General features: G+C 42.9%; 1 protein-coding gene across 1 annotated transcript in view; it reads right to left on the reverse strand.

The window, feature by feature from the left end:
* Positions 1 to 21,663, reverse strand: part of OBSCN (obscurin, cytoskeletal calmodulin and titin-interacting RhoGEF) — a 301,647-nt gene that overhangs the window by 79,332 nt on the left and 200,652 nt on the right. Inside the window, exons 61-74 of the mRNA XM_044676976.1 lie at positions 21,291 to 21,323; positions 20,378 to 20,476; positions 17,862 to 18,070; positions 15,953 to 16,017; positions 14,683 to 14,750; positions 8,397 to 8,519; positions 6,311 to 6,450; positions 5,154 to 5,354; positions 4,608 to 4,690; positions 3,320 to 3,493; positions 2,391 to 2,550; positions 1,933 to 2,049; positions 584 to 748; positions 119 to 277 (exon numbers count right to left, since the gene is read on the reverse strand). Of these exons, the coding sequence (XP_044532911.1) occupies positions 119 to 277; positions 584 to 748; positions 1,933 to 2,049; positions 2,391 to 2,550; positions 3,320 to 3,493; positions 4,608 to 4,690; positions 5,154 to 5,354; positions 6,311 to 6,450; positions 8,397 to 8,519; positions 14,683 to 14,750; positions 15,953 to 16,017; positions 17,862 to 18,070; positions 20,378 to 20,476; positions 21,291 to 21,323 (1,796 nt within the window). The remainder of the gene's footprint in view (positions 1 to 118; positions 278 to 583; positions 749 to 1,932; positions 2,050 to 2,390; positions 2,551 to 3,319; positions 3,494 to 4,607; positions 4,691 to 5,153; positions 5,355 to 6,310; positions 6,451 to 8,396; positions 8,520 to 14,682; positions 14,751 to 15,952; positions 16,018 to 17,861; positions 18,071 to 20,377; positions 20,477 to 21,290; positions 21,324 to 21,663) is intronic.

The following is a 21,663-nucleotide window of genomic DNA, read 5'->3' on the forward strand; positions in this document are numbered from 1 at the left end:
AGATACTATCAACATGCAGCATCGCTGCAAAGACCAGCTGGGGTTGGCAGGAAGAATCTAGGCTGGGGAAGGAGGAAGGGGACCACAACAGGGAGGGAGGCCTTAGCATCCTCCATACCTTCATCATGCTTCTGAAGACATAGCTATAGGTGTCTGTCCTGGAGTCGCGTTTCGGCTTACAGATTACCAGATGGTTCCGGAAGAGGAAGACATGCCGGTTGTGGCCCTTCCAGGCCATCCTGGCCCCTGGGGCACCCTCCCATACAATGAAGTGACCCTGGGAGTAAACAGCAGTGATGACGAGAGTCAGAAAACAGAGGACTAAGTCAAGGATTTATAGCCATGAACCAGGCACCTACCAACAACCAAACCCTGCTCCCATCAACCCTCCGATCATCGAATAAAGTGTCATCAGTCCTCAAACAGCCCAGCAAGTGCCATTTCAGTCCTCAGTCAACCTGGGGGTCCCATCAGTCCTCAGATTACCATAACAACACCCCCTAAGATGGAGGCCAATGAGCTATGTCCTGGGAGAGAAGCTAGGCCGCTGGTCCCACACCCTGCCCAGCCCAACCCAAGACACCTGGCGAATGGGCTCCCCCAGGGCCTCCAGAGTCCCCGGGTAGTTCTCCATGAGGGAGACGTGGAGCTTGTTCTCGGCCCGCTGGGACAGGGCAGACACAACTGCATAGGCTTGCTCGAGCAGGGCACAGTTCTGACCATTTCGCGCCTTATTCCGGATCAGATCCTGGAAGCGGGAAAACGAATCAGATCAGTGAGTTACAGCCAAGGGCAGGGTCAAGACTCGTCTTGAATAACTGTCTCATCTTGGTCTCAGGGGGAGCCTGGATGAGGGATTTCAGTGATGGAGGGAACTCCCTCCACCAAGCCAGGCTGCCATCTTTTCTGCCACCTTCCCTTTGTTCTTAAGAGAGCGGCCAGGAGCAGACACCCCAGACACACAAGTTATAATGGAGTTGGGAAATATTGAACCACAAAATAAAAATGCAGTCACACATAAAGAGCATTACATTTTTAAGCTTAGTCAGTGGGTGGCCTGTAGGGATCTTTATGGACAGATTAGTGAGTCCCATTTCTATGGGAGTTTGACCCCAAGGCCCAAAAGAGGCTTGGGCGATTCCCCCAGGTTAAGTGACATGGGCAGTTTGTATTGAAGCTGGCACTTGAACCCCCGGCTTCCAGGTTAGCCCTTCATCCTCTGGGCTGGGGTGTCTCCTGCATGTCCTGAAGGCACTACCCTGCAAGATAGTGACTCCAGGGAGGATGAGGCTTAGAGAGAAAAAGTGACCAGGAAGGGTCAGAGCTGGAATTCAGCCTGGCTGTGACATCTCCTTCTCTATTCAAAAAAGCTAATACCACATCTGTCTCACAGGGAAGCAGCTACCCAAACTCCCTACAATAAATTATACACAGAATGACAAAAAAAAAACTCCCATTTCTTTCATGCCCTGAATCATATAAAATGTTTCCTTCTCACGGCACAATTTATAATGGAGTTGGGAGGTAGGTGGTGCAATGGTGATTGGCCCTATTTTATTTATTTTATTTTTTCAAACTCTTACCTTCTGACTTAGAATCAATACTAATTAGAGGTTCCAAGACAGAAGAATGGGAAGAGCTAGGCAACGGGGGTTAAGTGACTTGTCTAGGGTCACACAACTAGTGTCGGAGGCCACATTTAAACCCAGGACCTCCTGTCTCCAGGCTTGGGTCTCAATCCATAAAGCCACCCAGCTCCCCCTTTATTCCCATTTTATAGACGAGGAAAACAATCCCCAGAGAGGGGAAGGTCTCCTGGTTTCAGGACTGGCATTCTCCACTCCTGTCACAGGCTGTTTTCACCAATGGCCAGGGAAGGGTCCCTCCCACTAGGACCCGAGGGCCACAGACCCGAGAATCTGGCCCACTCACCTTGATAACGGTCTGGTATTGCTGGATCCGGTGGATAGGTTTCTCCAGGTAGTGCTGCAAGGGAGGCAAGGGAGGCTGGGAGGGATCCGCTCCTGAAAGCTTCTCCTCCGAATATTTCTGCCCAGAACAAGAAGACATTTGGTTTACCAGGGAGAAGAGTGAAATGCTCTCGCCTGTGTGGGACCTGAGCGGGTCTGTTATTGAGCAACATCTGCTGCTGAAAAAATAAAAACACGGCTGGCGTCTGGGGCAGACGCCGAGGGCACGACCTGGGCAGACCCTCTCTGGACAGTTCTCTCTCCACAAGCGCACAGCCTGGCGCTGATCCACCGAGCCACCCTGCTGCTCTCTCCTGCCATTTCTATAGCGTGTTAAGATTTACAAAGCACTTTCTTCCCAACCACTCTCCTGGGAAAAGAGTACGAATTGTCCTGGAGGGCCTGGAATGCCCAGCTCACCTTGTAGAACTCCTGGACAGCCTTGCTGACCACCACAGACTCGGCCTGCACACGGCCCACCAGGTACTGGATGTACTTTTCAAAGTCTCCTTCGTTCTTGATGAAGCACATGGCTACGTCGTCATCTGTGTCACACTTTTGTAACTCCTGGAGAAAGCGCCTGAGGGGGAGAGGGGAGGCCTTAGATGCGCCTGGCCTCCCTTGGCCTCCCTCCGTCATCTCCACCCTACAGGCTTCCTCAGTCCCAGTCGTTCCCTCAGAACCATGGCCCGATACAACTCGTTGGGGCACTTGCCCTGGGCTGGGTCATCCAACTCAAAGTCTGGGGCACGGCTGGGTTTGGGTCCAGGCTCTGGTCCTGCCAAGGCAGGGCTCTTTTCCTTTCCTCCAGAGGTCCCTGAGACAGTTCAGCCCAGGCCTCCGCAAGTCATCCAGGGTGCCAAGCCAGCTTTGGGGGACACTCTGAGGTTCTTCTGACTACTGTAAGCCTTTGTTGGGGGATGTCAGGGAAATAGGGAGGGAGTAGGGGGACATTTTTCCTCTCCTAAACTTATTTCACAGGCTCACTTTTAAAGCTAGGAAAAAACCTCATATAGATGATCCCATTTGATCTTCAACAACTCCATCATGGGAATGCTTTTACTGTCTCCATTTTACAGATGAAGAAACTGAGGCTCAGATGGGCTAAGTGAATTTAGGTCTTTCTCATTCCAAGTCCAACACTATTTCTTGCATTGCCTGGCTGCCTTTGAAAACACAGATGGACGAAATAAGAAGTACAGAATGTTCCAATTGGGAGGGACCTTAGAGTAGAGACTCTCAGAGGAACGCTAGAACAAGACTCTGGGAGATGCCTGAAGACAGACTCAGAGCCGGGAGGGATCTTCTCTCAAAGTGTATGGGGGAGGAGGGGGGTCAAGGCTACTTACTCGGCATGGAAGAGGCCAATGTCGCTTATGTTCCGGAAGATAATGGGTTTCTGGCTGGACACAGAGGCAGGTACACTGGGGCAGGACTCCAGATGCTGCAGATGGTGGGTCTGCACGAAGTTCAGGGCACTGACAAAGTCCTTCTCGGAGCTCAGCAGATCCTGGATGACAACACTGTGATGGGCAGATGGAGAGTTGGGAGGAAGCGAGTGAGGGAAAGGTAGAGATCCCTGTTCCTTCCCTGCCCTCTAAGCTCCAAAGTAGAGCCCCTCTCTTCTCCTGGCTCCTAGCTCTCTAGCTCAAAGTACAAGCCTTGGCACATGACGCTTGAGTAAAGGTGGAGTGGGAAAGGAGAAAGGGGATACTCAGTTTTTCTAGCACTCATAAACATGCCTGTGCTTTAGGAAGAAGCCCTCGCTTCCATATTGTTCTGTAACTATTTCTTTTTTTTAAAATGCTTTTTCTATTTTACTTTTTCCCCTAGTCACATGTAAAAGCAATTTTCTAACATTCATTTTCTTGAAGTTTTGAGTTCCAAATTCTCTCCCTTCTTTTGACCAACTCCCTCCCTCTTTCTAACTATTTCTTCATGGTTTAATGTATATAAAATTTTTTTGAGCCAACCACAACTACTCAACTACACCCCAAGAGCAAGGACCACATGTTTCACACCTTCACACAACCTAGCAAGTGCCTGCTGAATCCATGATTATGGGGTTAGGTGAATGAATGAATGAGTTACTGAGTTTATTTTATTCATCAAGCACTTGCCAGAACAAATGAAGGATGAGTATGAATGATAGATGAGCTTTTGTCTTGTCTTGTCTGGAACCAGACCTTCCCATCGCTTCTGGCCATCTACAAACCATGCTACCATGATCATCTCACTTCTGGACCCCTGACTCTCAATTTATAGCTCCCTTTTATAGGTTGTCTTCCTCCATTAGAATGTAAACTCCTTGAGGGCAGGGACCATCTTGCTTATATATTTGGGCTTGGCACAGTGACCTAGTACATTTTTCAGTGTTTGATCATTTATTCATTCATTCATTCATGAATAAATGGGTTAATAAATGAATAAGTGAGGATAAAAAGTAGATGAGTGAATGGATGAGTACGTAAAGGAATGAGTTCGGGATATGAATGAAAGACTGAAAAGGCAAGAAGCAAGTGAGTGAATAAATGAGTGAGCTGAGTGAATGAATGACTTGGTGAGAAGGCTCAGTCAGTGCTTGAAGGCTCCTTCCTGACACCCCAATCAACAAAAGCCTGCCTGGTCCCTACTCACTTTAGTCTCTTCTTATATTCGTCCTCTGAAACTGGTTCTCCAGGGAACTCGGGCACTTCGGCAGCTGCCCACTCTGGTGAAAGCTGATGAGAGAACATAAGTTTTTTGTCTGAGATCCTGGACCTTCCTTGAGTTTTGGAGGGGCCAGGGACCTGCCTAGGAGTACAGGCCAAAGTAGGGCACTGTAGCTGGGGGGCAAGGAAGCAGGGCCCCAGGAGGGGAGAAATTCTATAGTGAAAAGGGGATGGATGGATGATGCAGAGAATAAATTTCCTCAAAAGGAAAATTTTGCCAAGGGCTTAGGGCAGAGCTGCCTCAGACAGGAAGTTGGAGAGAAGTCTTCCATGGAGTAGGGACACAATGCATTCTGTCTGCACTGCACAAATGTACTCATCACATATTAGAGCTATAGACGTATGCATCTTAGCCCCCATCAGTCTATGGGATCCACGAGGACTAATTATAGCTATTATGCTCTGGGCTTGGGAAGGTTTTATTGTCCTACTCCATGCCATATCCCCTACTGGCCTATTGGGGGAGTTTTACCTTTAGCCTCTTGTCCAGGTAAGCAGGTGACACCCAGCCTTGGCGAGAAGGACTGGACTTGGTGGGCTTAGTTCGAACAAGCCATTTGAGTGGATGGGCTGAGTCAAGGACCTCCACATACTGGCCTTCCCTTAATGTAATGGCCTCTGGATCTGCTCCCAAAGGCAGGTAGTTGGCTGTGACCATATAGATGTCAAAGATCTGTGAAAGGTGAAACATCAGGGGAAGGAGTGAACAGGATGTAGGACCCTGGAACCCACCTCTAAACCTAAGTCAGAAGGCTTGGGTTGGAGTCCTAGTTCTTCCACCAACTCACTGTGTGATCCTGGGCAAATCATTCAATTTCCCTGGGTCTCAGTTTCTAGACCTATAAAATGGGTATAACAATTCTCAAAGGACTGACCTTACAGCACTGGTGTGAGACCAGAATGAGATGACAGATTCACATGAGCATCACCATCAACACCATCACCACCACCATCAACATCAGATCATGATCATGATCACCACCACCATCATGGTGGTCATGATCATCACCATCACCATCCTCACCACCACCATCTTCCTCACCATTACCACCACCACCACCATCATCCTCACTATCACCACCACCAACACCATCATCAACCTCATCATCATCATGATGTGGGTTGGGCCAGATGATCTGTAAGGTGGCTTCTGATGCTAGTATTCTATGTTTTCTGACATCCTCTGCTCTACATTCTAAGGTCCCTCTTACTGCTGATATCCTACTAATTTTATTAGCCATAACAGAGGAAATGATGGACCTAGGAGCCAGAAGATCTGCATTTTAATCTCAGCTCTGCCACTTAGCAAGTCACTTAATCATGATCATGTTCAATCTCCATTCTGGGCATTAGTTTCTCCTCTATAAAGTGAGACATTTGGCCTAGATGAATTTCTAAGTTCCCTTCTAGTGCTACATCTGATGATTCTAATTCCCATATAAACAAGATTTCATAAAACTCAGACTTCTTGATGCTGTCTCAGGCCAGGGCCAGTGTCCAAAGGAGCTCAGGTGAGTTTTATTGGGTATGACAACAGCCAGAAGTGAAGGGTTTCATAAAAAAGGCAAAAACAGTTTTGAGACCAATGGGCCTACAGCAAACGACCTGGCCCCACCAAAGATGACATACCTCCCCTCTGGCATCTCCATCTTCAGACTCAGAAGAGGACTCTTGGACACTCGAGGAAGGTCGGGACCGGCCATGCCGGGGAGATGGGGAAGGGGTCTTGGATTCATCATCACTCTCCCCTCCAGGGACCCGGAGAGAGGCTGAAACAAGATACAGAGAAGGAATAGGTCACTATAAGGTTTTGGGGTGGGGGAAAATGGCACTAAGGTTGCTCAATGTCATTTCCCAGTAGCCTTTCCACTGGGAATATCCCTCTGGAATGCTCATCCCCAACCTTCTCCCACTGGCCAGTTCCTCCTGGAATTTCTATTTTTTTTTTTTTTGGAGAGGCTCACACTGGTCTTTGTTCTCTTTCTAGCCCTAATCCTGGCTTCTGGACTTCATCTTCAAGCTAGGCACCTTCATTTCTTTCCCCCTCTACTTATGCTTTTATCTGATCCCTTTTGTGTGTTGTCTTCCCCCATTAGAATGCAAGTTCCTTAAGGGAAGAGACTTCTTCTATTTGTATCCCTAGCACTTAGTACACTGCCTGGCACATAATGAATATTTATTAAATATTTGCTTCTTTCCTTGTTTTCTTCCTTCCTTCTCTTGCCCTGCAATTCTTCAGGCAAAGACCCAGGCCTATTGCATTGGAAGAAGGGGCTTTTTGGAGGGTTAGGGGAGGTTAAGGGTGAAATGTGATGTAATAAGTCATTTAAACAAACATGTGCCAAAAACTATAGTGGGTGCTGGAGAAATATATGCAATAAATGAATCAATCCTTAGGGCTTGTAATCAAGAGACTTGGATTTAATCCCCAGCTCTGACATTTGCTAGATAGGTGATATTGCCTTGGACACCTTAACATCTCTGGCTATTAGTCTGTAAAACTGTTAGTCTGTAGAATAGGGATAATCAGACTTGTTTTATCTAACCTTCACAAGGTTGTTGTTGATAGAAAAGCTTTTTAAACTTGAAAATGCTATAGAAATGGTAGTTGTCACAGGTGTTATCTCATTTGGGAAGTTGTGTTTTTAAGTTGTTTCCTGCCAGAAAAGCCCATGTGTCTAACATCATTCTCCCATTGATACTATTTGGATATAAAGCATGGAACACCAGAGTTTCATAAGAATAAAAATTGTACACAATATAAAGGCTAAGGGAGAGTTCCGCAAGGTGGGAGAGGTAAGCAAGCTACGTCATGCTACTGGCAATGACTGGTATGATTTTATACATTCTTGTTGATGTCTTTGTCCCAATATAACCCTACATATGGCCAATTTTTAAAAAGAGCAGTCATACACAATTGAGAGGAATATAAATTATTTTCTATTCTAATTCATTAATCCCCAGAAATTTATCATCTCTAATTTTTTTGGAGTTCTATTCAGGCTCTTAATTTCGTTCTTACATGATCTTTTGTTAGAGTTGTCTAGCCCGAAAAGTAGTTCATCAAGATGTCCCACCATTATAGTTTTACTATATATATTTCCCACTGATTCAATTCACTTTTCCTTTGGGTAATTTAGGTGTTATACTATTAGGTCTATATATGTTAAGTATTGGTTCTGAGACAATAAATTACGCAAAAAGTGACTTAAAAAACAAAATCAGGACAAAGTATGACTGGAATTAGTAGTGAGCACATCAAATGATGAGACAGAAAACAGGCCAATTAATGCATCAATATACATGAAATATTAACAAATCTGAGAGGCATGACAGAGTGGATAGAATGCTGAATTTGGCATGAGGAAGACATGGGATTAATAGCTGTGTGTCACAGAAAAGTCTCAACTGATGCTTTATGTTTCAGCCTTATACAGTTCTCTAGACTATAAGTTATATACGGTGTGATGTGAATTCACCTTGGAGGTCTGGTTCCATGTGAGGCAGGTAGCAACTCTGCCCAATCCTGGGAGACAGGGGAACAGGCAGATAGAAGGGAAATATATTTCTCTTTCTGCCATTTTACTATTCCTTCCAATCCTATCACCCATGGGTCTCATTCAGTAAACAAAAGGAAGCAGGTCTATCCTTGTTTCCTAAGAAAAGAGGTTCTTGGGCCTCTATCAGCAAGCTCAGGGAGAAGGTGTCTGCTCACCTTGAGTGATTTTGGCAGACACCATCTCAGTGATCTGGGATGTCAACTTCTGGAGGAATTCTTCAGTTCCAACATCAGCAAGGGAAATGTGGCCTCGGCCCTCAGGAGCTTCTGACAGCACTCCTGAAGGAGTAAAAATGTGGGGATCATCAGAGCAGGCAGAATAATGTTTCTCAAGTTTTAAGGCTACTTATCATTCATAGAATAACAGATTATTTTTAAGCATTGAAAGGGATCTCAACAGCTCTCTAGTCTAACCTATACCCCAAAGGAATAATCCCCCTTTATATTGTCCCCATGATAACATAGCCAATAATTGATCACCCAGACTCTGTTTGAAGGAGGGAAAATCTCTTCCCTTCCAAGGCAGCCATCCCACTTTTGTAGAGCTCTAATAGTTAGGAAGTATTTTCCTGACCTTCAATTGGTCTCTCTGCAGCGTCTACCCATTGCTTGACCATCTCTCCCAAGGTAAGTTAACTTTGTCTTTAGTTTTGCATCCTAGACTCCACTTCCAACACTCTCCAATTGATTTAATGTTTTTTTCATCCTATATCAACTTTTTTGGCTTTCTTTCTCAAGGGCACTGCTGCTAAGTGGCCTTTGATTCCTCCTATTTTCTCTGAAGCCCAAGTGTTTGAAAGGCTGTCATTGCATTTGTGCTTTTTTTAAACCTTGTAATGAGAATTATAAAAATTCTAATAAATTTCAAAGAGCAAGATATTCTTCATGACATTTATAAAAGGATATTTGTTCCCTTTACAAAATAGAAAAGCTCTCCTTTCATTTAAACCCATTTCCTATTTACATAGATTAAATATATAATTTATAGTTGCAAATTATATTGTACATTACAGAGTGAGAAGCACAGCAGACAAATATATTCCAAAAAATCAATCACCCCAGCCTTTTCCACTTTTCAGTTTCGCAACAACAGATTTGCTTTTCTGGTACATAATAAATAAAAATGGGCCCCATGTTTTGCTAATTAAAAAAAAATACCTTTCAAAAACCTTCCACCCCACTACACCAAGATAAATTCAGAATGGATGAATGACTTGAATATAAAGAGGGAAACTATAAATAAGTTAAGTGAACACAGAATAGTATACTTGTCAGATCTCTGGGAAAGGAAAGATTTTAAAACCAAGCAAGAGTTAGAGAAAATTACAAAATGTAAATTAAATGGTTTTGATTATATTAAACTAAAAAGTTTTTGTACAAACAAAAACAATGTAGTCAAAATCAGAAGGGAAACAACAAATTGGGAAAAAATCTTTATAACAAAAAACTCTGACAGGGGTCTAATTACTCAAATATACAAGGAGTTAAATCAATTGTATAAAAAATCAAGCCATTCCCCAATTGATAAATGGGCAAGAGACATGAATAGGCAATTTTCAGGTAAAGAAATCAAAAGTATCAAAATAAGCACATGAGAAAGTGTTCTAAATCTCTGATAATTAGAGAAATGCAAATCAAAACAACTCTGAGGTATCACCTCACACCTAGCAGATTGGCTAAAATGATAGCAGGGGAGAGTAATGAATGCTGGAGGGGATGTGGCAAAATTGGGACATTAATGCATTGCTGGTGGAGTTGTGAACTGATCCAACCATTCTGGCTGGCAATTTGGAACTATGCTCAAAGGGCTATAAAAGAATGCCTGCCCTTTGATCCAGCCATACCATTGTTGGGTTTGTACCCCAAAGAGATCATAAATAAACAGACTTGTATGAAAATATTTATAGCTGCGCTTTTCATGGTGGCAAAGAACTGGAATGGCTGAACAAACTGTGGTATATGCTGGTGATGGAATACTATTGTGCTCAAAGGAATAATAAATTGGAGGAATTCCATGTGAACTGGAAAGACCTCCAGGAACTGATGCAGAGCGAAAGGAGCAGAGCCAGAAGAACATTGTACACAGAGACTGATATACTATGGTAAAATAGAATGTAATGGACTTCTGTACCAGCAGAAAGCAATGACACAGGACAGTTCTGTGGGATTTATGGTAAAGAACGCTACCCACATTCAGAGGAAGAAGTGCAGGAGAGGAAGAAAAACAACTGCTTGAACACATGGGTTGAGGTGGACATGATTGGGGATGTAGACTTGAAACTACCACACCAATGCAACTATCAATAATATGGAAATAGGTCTTGATCAATGACACATGTTACAACCAGTGGAAATGTGCATCGGCCATGTGTGTGTGGGGAGTGCGGGGGTGGTGGTGAAGGGGAAAGTAGGAGCATGAATCATGTAACCATGTTAAAAATGAATATTAATAAATGTTTTTTTAAAAAAAAACCTTCCACCCCACTTTCCTCACCTCTTAGAATCAAGAGCTGAGTAATGGGGCTGAACTGGGAAGTGCCATGGCTATTGGACATTTGATAAAATTCACATTCGTGGGGCAGCTGGGTAGCTCAGTGGAGTGAGAGTCAGGCCTAGAGAAAGGAGGTCCTAGGTTCAAACCTGGCCTCAGCCACTTCCCAGCTGTGTGACCCTGGGCAAGTCACTTGACCCCCATTGCCCACCCTTACCACTCTTCCACCTATGAGACAATACACCGAAATTAAGGGTTTAAAAAAAATTCACATTCGTTTCAATGTGGTCGCTATTTAGAGCCTGCCAGTTTTCAGATGAAGAAATAAAACTATCAATAATCACGAAAAAAATGTTCTAAATCCCTCCTGATTAGAGAAATGCAGATCAAAACAACTCTGAAGTACCACTTTATACCTAGCAGACTGGCCAATATGACAGTAATGGAAAATGATAAATATTGGAGGTGATGTGGCAAAGTTGGGATACTGATGCATTGCTGGTGGAGTTGCAAACTCATCTGACCATTCTGGAGGGCAATTTGGAATCATGCCCAAAGGGATTTAAAAGAATGCATGCCCTTTGATCCAGCAATACCACTACTGGGTTTATATCCCAAAGAGATAAAAAAAAAACTGGGCAAAGACCTATTTGTACAAAAATATTTATAGCTGCACTTTTTGTGGTAGCAAAAAAAAGGAAAATGAGAAGTTGTCCCTCAGTTGGGGAATGACTGAACAAATTGTGGTATATGATAGTGATGGAATACTAGTGTATATAAGGAATGATGAAATGATGGATTTCTATAAGAACTGGAAAGACCTCCATGAACTAATGCACAATGAAATAAGAAGAATCAAGAGAACATTATTCATAGTCCCTGAAACATTGTGAGATGATCAAACATGATAGACTTTGCTTCTAGTAGCAATACAATGATCCAGGACAATTCTATGGGACTTATGAGAAAGAATGCTATCCACATCTTGAAAAAGAACTTGAGAGTAGAAATCCAGAAGAAAACATGTGATTTATTACTTATTTATATGAGTATGTTAAAAGATTACTCTTTCACAAAAATGAATAATATGGAAATGGGTTTGAGTGATTATACATATATACTATGATATATACTATACTATGATATATACTATACTATAATATAATATAATGTAATGTAATATAATGTAATATAACATATAATGTATAACTGCCCCTCCCAAAAAAAACTATTTAGCACCTGCCTTGTGGCCCCAGTGGTGACCAAGTGTATACGCAATTTGATTTTATCTCAGTTGGCTTGCTTATCACTTATGGAATCAGTTGCAGGGACTATGAACCTTTTACTTCTAGGAGGACTCAATTGTAAAGCAGAGGCACAATGGTGGGGTTCAGTGGACTGGGGGACAGAGGAGAGATGGTTATGGTGAACATGACAGGAGAGCTCCTTGTACCTAACAGCCCAGACTGTCAAATATTCAACTTAAAAAAAATACACCCTGGAACCCTTAAGTGGCAAAAAGAGACAAGACTTCAAGGTATGTACATTCATAGAACAAAGGAAAACTTTACTATTATGGTAACCAGTGACTGGAACTGGGATGATAGACAACACTATCCCACACCCTGCCCAATGCCCTACTCTGGTGGGGGAAAAAAGTCACTGATATTATTAATCTATTTGTATTAAGGAATCCAAACTAGGTAACTACGTAAAACTTTCCTTTATATGGAATGGCATATATTTTTCTTTATTCATTGGTTGCATTTTTTTTAAAGAGATGTCAGCTAAAGGTTTCAAAGCACTATATCCGAATGCACTGTCAAAATGAAGAGATTCAATGAAGCCACAAGTTTGGGGGTTACTGATGGCAATATCAGTCCCTTGGTCAGCATTTGATATTAGGAATAGATTTGTTCTGTTTGTTCCCAGATGTTTAAAATAGAAGCAATAGATGGAAGTTATAGAGCGGTAGATTTCAGCTTAATGTAAGGTTAAAAAAAAATGGAAAATAAAAGCTGCCCAAGAGCAGAATGGGCTGCCTTTGGAGGTCTGCATCACTTGAGATCTTTAAGAGAAAGGAATAGTCAGAGTCAGAGATGTTTCATAGGGCTCTGGCTCAAACTCAATCTCCTAAATGGTCATATGAGCTCCTTGTGCATCCATGTCACTGTCTTTAGACAACTTCCCCTTTTTCTCTTCAGTGGAACTGTTTTTCTTGGTGTTTTTTAGAATTTTATTCTTCAGAGTCTCCCCATTCCTTTTGGGCTAATTGTAGAATTCTAGTCCTTGAGAGCCTATCTAGCCTTTTTCTGAAATCTCTGAAATGTATTCCCCCTAAATTTGGTGGCCCATGTCACAAGCTTGGAGATAGAATGGTCACTTCTTTCCCAAGGTTCCCATCACAATGACTCTTGCAACTAATTTCCTCCTTGTTGAGATATAGATCCAGAATGGAATTTTCTCCTTTTTGGTTGCATCTCTTTTTGGAAAAATGAGATTGCTTTTAAGACAAATCAAGAGATTATTAGCTGAACCTCTTTTATTGTGAGAACTCCTAAAAGAATATGTTCAGATAACTCAAATTCCCCTTCCCTACTGTATTGTTCCTCTGTGTCAGTCTTGTGATCTGGTTTCTGTTTCTGTCCAAAGTAGTCTATAGCCTACCCTGATAATAATATCAGCTGTTTCTCTCTTTATTGATTTTTATCCAAATGTCTTCTCAAAGATTTACATCTCCCTGAAGAGTCTAGCAGATTATAAGCACTTAATGAATGTTTGGTGAGTATCATTGGATTTGATGATGAAGTAGATAAAGATGGCTTTCATCAAATGCCAGGAACTCACTCAATTTAATTGAACAAGCATTTATTTAAGAGACTACCATGTGTCTCGTCTCTAGCTGTTAGTCTTTCTCTTCCTTTAAGGCTCAGCTTCAGGCACTACCTCCTCTGTTGAGCTTTCCCTGATGCCTTCCCCCAGCTCTGGTTTCCTAGGCCATTCTGTCTAGATCACTCTTCTCCAACCACATTCTACTTTGTAGCATATTTACTTTCATATATCACATCCTTTTTCCCTCCTCCACCCAATGAAATTTTCAACTCCCAAGGATCATGCTATTTTCCCTCTTTTTTTAACCCTTACCTTCCTCCTTAGAATCAATACTGTGTATTAGTTCCAAGGCAGAAAAACAGTAAAGGCTAGGAAACTAGGGTTAAGTGACTTGCCCAGGATCACACAGCTAGGAAATATCTGAGACCATATTTGAACCCAGGACCTTTATCTCTAGGCCTGGTTCTCTATCCACTGAGTCACTCAGCTGCCCCCTATTTTCCCTCTTTATAGTCAGAGATCTCTGCACAGTTCCCTGCAAAGAGTGGATACTTAGTAAGTAAAATTGAATTGTTCTTGCTAAATAATTATAACAGGTGCTCAACAAATGACATAATATACATGAAGTATACCTTGAAGTACCATATAAATGTTAGCTATTATTCATAATCGTTGCTATTACTTGTTTTTAAATCCTTACCATCTGTCTTAGAGTCAATTTAATGTTCATTAAATTAGGCAATTAGGATTAAGTGACTTGCCCAGGGTCATGCAGTTAGGATGTATCTGAGGTCCAATTTGAACCCAAGTCCTCCTAATTCTAGTCCTGGCACTCTATCTGTTGAGCCACCTAACAGCTCCTGCAATTTCTTGGTGATGGACTGACCAAACCCTGTTGGTCCCAGCAATGGAAAACTGTGTGGGATCCCAGATAAGAGATTTCAACAGATAGAAATAGGGGTATCAATATATGATAATATATGTATTACTCAGTGGAATTGCTTGTCCACTCCGGGAGGGTGGAGGGAAGAGGGGAGGGAGAGAACATGAATGATGTAACCATGGAAAAATATTTTAAAAAATAAATAAATTTAAAAAGATGTCAACTGTTCCTCCTACCTTTCTTTGCCTGGTCAACCTCGTTAAAGCCTGTGGTTTCTGATGTCTGGACTGAGCTGGCTCCAGCTCTGTAAGAATAAAGAGAAAGTGAGCGAAAACCACGGAACAGAAAACTGGAAACATCATCATGGACCAATTCTCCTGGGTAAGGACCCATTTGTGTACTTTGTAACAATCCCCCACCCCCAATAAAAGCCAGAGAACTCCACAATGTCAGGGCCAGGAAGGACCTCGGACCATGGAATAGTAGAGCCAGAAAGGTTCTGACAAGCTAGAACACAGAATGTCGGTGCTGAAAGGAATCCTAGACCACGGAATGCTCCAGATGGTAGGAGTCAGAGAATAGAGAATGTCTGAGGTAGAGAGAGTGTCAGCTAGAAGAGGAACGAACCTTCAGAGCCCAGAATGTCAGGGATGGAAGGGCTGTTAGAAGAGACCTTCTGGTATAGAGTGTCAGAGGTGGAAGAGCCTTGAGAAGAATGTCATGCTTAGAAGAGACCTCACGAGAGAGAATGTCAGGGCTGGAAAGGGCCTGAGAGACTATTAAGTCCATCCCCCCTCATTCTATAAATGAGGAAATTAAGGGCTAGAGAAGGGAGATGATGTGCCTAAGGACCCAAAGTTAGACAGTGACTAATGCCCAGACTCTACCTATGAGCTATAACATTCATGTAGCATGTAATACACATGCATAATACAGCCTATGTAGTCATACACGTATGAACAAGGACAATGTAGATGTGTACCCTGAACTCCCACCTATTTTAGGAATATAGCTATATATACAATATATTTATAATGTATAATATATAATATTAAAATAATATATGTCATATGCTATATGGTAAAGCAGTCTTAGGAATCACCTAGTCCAGGTTCCTCTTTTTATAGGAAGGAAGGAAATAAGCACTTATTAAGCACCTACTACTATATGCCAGACACTGTGCTTTTATAAATATTATTTCCTCTGATTCTCATAACAACCTTAGGAGGTAGGAGCAATTATTATCCCTTTTAAAGTTCAGGAAACTGAGGCACATAGCAGTTTAGTGACTTGCCCAGGGTCACACAGGTAGTAAGTATCTGAGACAAATTTTGAATTCAGGTCTTCCTGACTCTAGGTCCAGAGCTCTATCTACTGGGCTACCTATTTGAGAAATTAGCTTAGACAAGAGGGTAGAAGCAAAATTATTTATCATGCTTCCCCAGGATGACGAACCACCCCTGATAGGACCGTAGTCCCTAATCAGGAAGAGGGGCTGTCGCTTACCCCTGCAGCAGGTTTGAAATCAGGGCTTCCTTGACTTTCTTCTGTCCTCTGGCTGCCCCATCTGCCTCCAGAGCTGTAAGGAAATCATAAAGAGTTCTTATCTATGGAGAAGCTGAGTCCTGGACAGAGTGAAGGGAACATTGCTAAGAGGTCCTCAGGGGCCACAGCAGACATGGAGAAGACTTTCTGCATGCTAGTGCTCTATTCTGGGTACTTTCTACAGCTTTACATAGAATTTTGGAGATCAAAGGGACTTCGAAGGGTATCTAGTCCCACTAATCCCTGAGCAGAAATTCCCTCTATGACATCCTTTACAAGAGGTCATATAAGTTTCACCTGCTGAGAGGGAATTCACTACTATCTAAGGCATCTCAGGTCACTTTGGGGGAACTCAGGTTGCAAAAGGTTTTAATTTCACGGACCTAATATGTGTCTCTCTGCTATTTCCACTCATTGCATGCTCCTGGATCTATCCTCTTGGATTAAGAAAAACAGACCAAATCCCTATTGTACAGGATGGCCTCCAGATGCTTGGAGGGAATGGTCATGCCCTTGCTAAATATTTTCTCCCCACCTCTAGTTCACCCAAATAAAAATAATAGCTAGCATTTATATAGTCCTTTAAGGTTTGCAAGCACCTTACAGAGTCTCTCATTTTAACTGCAAAACAATCCTCAGAGGTAGGCCCCTCCTGTTCTCTGTAGGGCGACTCCATCTTGGTCACCCTCTTCAGAACACACGAGAGTATCAACATCCTTCCGAAATGCAGCTCCCAGAACTGGACACTGTGCTAGGCAGAGCGTGCCCAGAGGAGCCCAGTACTGTCGTCTCTCTTATTTTGAACAAGAGTTTCTCTCAAGACAACCTGAGATCACGTATTGTCCGCTGGCAGCTACCTTGAGCTTTTGGTTCATGTTTGGCTCACGGTCAGTCATAAACTCTCACGATAAGGAAATGTGAATGGAGGTTTTGCATGCACGAGCGTAACGCTGCTGTACAGCTTGACCCCACCAATGGGAGCTCTTTGTAACTTGGGCAAGGCAGAGCATCATCCCCAGGGTAGGTGCCCAGTGTGCTCCTCTAAAATAGAGCGGCCTTGTAGGAGGGCGTAGGGAGGGACAGGGGGATAAGGGTGCCAACCCCTTTCTCTTCTCCATTGCCCAGAATGAGGAATTACTTTGGCCCCAGGCCAGCCACGGAGTGGAACCCATTTCTGAGGCATCCTTTTCAGGGCAGTGAGATCCCACAGGAACAGCTTAGCTGCCTAGGAATGGGACACTCAATTTCACTGCCTGCCTTAATAAGAATAGTGTGTCAGGAATAGCTGGGAGGCTCAGTGGATAGGGAGCCAGGTCCAGAGACGGGAGGTTCTGGGTTCAAATATGACCCCAGATACTTTTTAGTTGTGTGACAACCCCAAATACCTAGAGCTTCTTGCTCTTTTGCCTTAGAACCAATACATAGTATTGATTCTAAGATGGAAGGTAAGGGTTTAAAAAAATAATACCAGGTGCCACTTTATAAGGCTTTACAGTTTAGAAGGCTTTGAAGACATCTCATTTGAACCTGATGATAACTCTGTGATTCAGACTTCGTTTTATAGATGAGGAAACTAAGGTTCAAAAGGGTCTACTTGCTTGGCCAGTTACTCAGAACCATGATTTGAACCCAGGTCCACTGACTCCAAAATATGTTCTCAGTTTGGAACTATAAGGCTGGTCTTCTCTCACAACTTCCATTCTTGTTTCCCTGTCCTTCAATGCTTCACTTGGGGTTATCTGCTTTCTCTCATCCCTCTTGAATTATGGCCCCGACTCTACTGTTCCTGACTGTCGCTATCTGAGCTGGCTTGGGAACCAACCCCTACACCCTCCGGGTGCCCCAGGGGCCTGGACTCACCGTCTGTGACTTTCAGGGTGGCAGAGCAGATGGACTGCCCAGCCCCATTCGTGGCAATGCATGTGTAGGAACCCTCATGCTGTTTCCCTATGTCCAGGAGGATGAGGCTATGCTGAAGGTTGGAGCTGGCTACCTTGTAGCCTGGAGTGTCAGCTTGGATCCAGAGGACATTTTCATTGGCTTCTTCCTTTAGCCAGTTCACTGTTGGAGGGGGCTGCCCTATGGGAGATATGTGAAAGAATAATTCCCCTGACCCCAAACAGTCAAATAAATTCTGAAAGAATCTTTAATTTTATTTTTATTATTTTATTGAGTTTTATAAACTATCTCTTTTATAATGTGGTATAGCATTAAAACTGTATATTAATTTTAATGGTGTTATTTTTTATTATATTGGAACAGCCCAGGCACGAACACTTAATATTCCTTCAACTACAGGCAGAGTCAACAAATTATTTATTAAATTCCTACTATGTGCCAAGCACTGTGCTAATCTACTTGAGTTTTTCTTTATTTCTTTAAGGACCACTTTGTAATTGAATCTATACAAGTCTTTTGTGTGCTTTGCTAGATGGATCCCCAGATATTTTATACATTTGTAGTCAACTCAATGAACAGTAATAACTCATGTTTCTAGAGCAATTTAAGATTTACAAAGTAATTCTTCAAAACATCCCTTGATGCAGGCTGGGCAAATATTATCATCTTTATTTTATAGATGAGTAAAGCCAAAGAAAATTGGTAAAGTGCCTTGTTCGTGGTCATGTAGCTAGTATCCAAGTTGGAATTTGAATTCAGGTCCCTTGACTCCAAGCCCAGTGTTCTGTCCACAGCACTATGTTGCCTTATTGAGTGCCTGCTATGTGCCTGTGGGATACAGTGGTAAGAACCCTGGAGTTGGAAGACCTGACTCCAATCCTCATTGGCTCTATGATCCTAAGTGTGTTATTGCCATTCTCTGGATCTCCATCTTCTCTGTAAAATGGGAAGAAAAATACTAAGCTCTATCTCTTAGAGAGAAGGGGTCTATAGAAAGCTTACCCTTGATAGCTATTCCAATGAGGAATCAGTGGCCCGGGCCTCAAATAACAGACACAGGATCTACCCTTCACCTCATCCTGGAAAGCCCTTAAAGATCAGAAGGCCTTGGCTTTCCTGAATTCTCAGCTAAAGTCTTACCCTCAGCAAGAAGTCTTTCCAGATTGCCCTCAAAGCCAATAACCTATATTTGTCTTGTATGGGTATAATGTTTGTATGTTGCCTTTCCCATTAAACAGTAAGCTCCTTGCAGGGTCTGTTTTTTTGTTTTCTTTGTATCTTCATAGTGTGAACATGGTGCCTGGCACAGAAGAGGCATCTAATAATAAATGTGAGTTGTTGAAGGCCCAGTTAGATCTGTCAGGTTGCTGGAAGAGCTCTTTGAAGTCACTTTCAGGCCATGATGAGGCATCAGGAGACATCAGAGGAAGTGGGAGAGACGGGGGGGGGGGGGAAGGAGACAGAGACAGAGAGAGACAGAGAGGGAGGGAGGAAAGGAGAAAAAAGGGAGGGAGGGAGAGACAGACAGACAGAGAGAAAGATGGATGGATGGAGGGAGGGAGAGACAGGGAGATAGACAGAGGCAGAGAGAAAGGGAGGAGGAGAGAGAGAGAGGGAGGGACAGAGAGAGAGAAAGAGAGAGAGAGAGAGAGGAGAGGCGAGGAGAGAGAAGGAGAGGCAGACAGAGAGAGAGAGAACGAACATATATCTCTACAAGCAGATAGGGTAGGAATATATAGTATTTTATATCTCTCTAGAATACTCATTTATCACGAAATATGTTTTACAGCTACATGCAGTCAAACTTTATCCTTCTGTCAAACACTGTGGACTCCCTGAGGGTAGGAACTCTCTTGTATAAACTTTGAACCTTCCTCAAGGATGAATACAATAGGTGCTTACTAGATGTCTGTTGATGAATGAGTAGGAACTGTGCTCTATGGACCACATGGATCTTCATGATTTATGAAAAACTTTCTTCGTGACAACCTTATGCAAGTATTGGTGCCTTCCTTTTAGGGATGAGAAAACTGAGGCTCAAAGATAGTTCTGATGTCCTTTGCTCTGGTCAGACCCTAAATAGGGCACTATGTCCAGTTCTGGGCACCATATTTTAGGGAAGACACAAATAATCAGGAACACATCCCAAAAAAAGGCAACCAGAATGGTTTTAGACTGAAGAACATACTGATGGGGGCTCTAGGATTCCAGTTATCCAGATCTCACTTTAATTTTGATCTCAGAGATGAGGTCGAGAGCCTTCACCCACCTCCAAGACTTCCCATTCTACTTTGGGGTAGTTCTAATAAGTATGACTGTCAATTATGATTTATGTGACCTTAGAAAAGCCATACAACCTCTCTAAGACTTTGTTTCCTCAGCTGTGAAATAAAGACAACACACTATCTACCTCACAGAGCTGTAGGAAGGGAAGTAGCTTTAAGTTGTACAGTGCTATAGAAATGGGATTTCATCTTATTCCTTTACCTTCCACTTTCACTGAGAGGGTGATGCTAGAGCCCTTCTTCACTTTCTTATTGGTAAATCTTTCCAGGAATCTTGGAGGCACAAGTTGTTCATGAAAATCTAGAAAGAAAAATAGCCGCTGGGAAGGTCAGGCTTCTAAGAAGATGACCAGTGAATAACAGAGAATGGCTTCCCTCTTACTAGGCTGGTCCCACCTCTTTCAGGATGCCTTCCCTGACTGCTCCAGCCCACATTCCCCCTTTTCCAGGCTCCAGTACCGATGACAACATACTCTGATCAGATCCAGAAGCTAATTCTGTACCTGCCACTCCCCCTATCTTTGAAGACTCAGATTAAGTCCTGCCTCTTCTGTGAAGTTTTCCCTCCATCATCCTGGTTTGGGTTAATCTTCTCCTCCACTAAACTGCTAGTTTGTACTTCATGTCTAAAGTACCAGGACTTAGTGCTTGCTTATATTTTTGCTTTTTATTATTCTTTTTCCTCTGTGCATGGGGCAGACTATTCCAAGGACAATGAAAAAATGTATGATGGGTGTAAGTATGCAGCAGCACAAAATTGATGATGGTGCCTCTTGGAAGTAGCATGAAGGATAGATTGCACTGAGGTTATGAAGGACAAGAGGCAGATGTGTGTTGGGACTGAGGGGTAACATCTGGATGTTACTCCACTGGGAACCATGAAATATTAAAAGACTTAGAAGAGGGCATCCAATGGGTTGGGGGAGCCTTATCTCTATCCTTATCCTTCTATTCCTATCCTTATCCCTGTCCCTAACCTTATCTCTCTTTTATTTCTAAATTTTATATCTCTCTTAATGCATTGCACAGGGCTCTGCACACAGCAGGTGCTAAATAAATGTCTGTGGAATGAATTCTATTCTCTTCTTTGCCCATTTGTTGTTTTTTTTTCTTACCTGAGTCTATCTTCTTTTCTGGCTCATTGGGACCTTGACAATAACACAGAAGGATAAGAAATGCAGTCAAGAACATGAGTCTCCCAAACTTCCCCCATTCTCTTTATTTGTGTTGGGGGGATACAGTGGCAAAAAGGAAGTAGCATGGTTTAGTGCAGATCCCTTCATTCTACCCATGGATCACTGCCTTGTCATGGCAGATAGGCTTGTGTAGCTCAATGAGACTATGAGCTATGGAGTGTAGAGTTACTCAAGACAGGCCATGTGGAGAATTCTGACAAAAGGCGATCAGTTGGAAAAGGAAATGGTAAATCACTCCAGTATCTTTGCCAAGAACACTACATGGACACTAAGCGATGAACCTGAGCTTGGA

Source organism: Gracilinanus agilis, chromosome 1, assembly GCF_016433145.1.
Source record: "Gracilinanus agilis isolate LMUSP501 chromosome 1, AgileGrace, whole genome shotgun sequence".
Classification (NCBI taxonomy): domain Eukaryota; kingdom Metazoa; phylum Chordata; class Mammalia; order Didelphimorphia; family Didelphidae; genus Gracilinanus; species Gracilinanus agilis.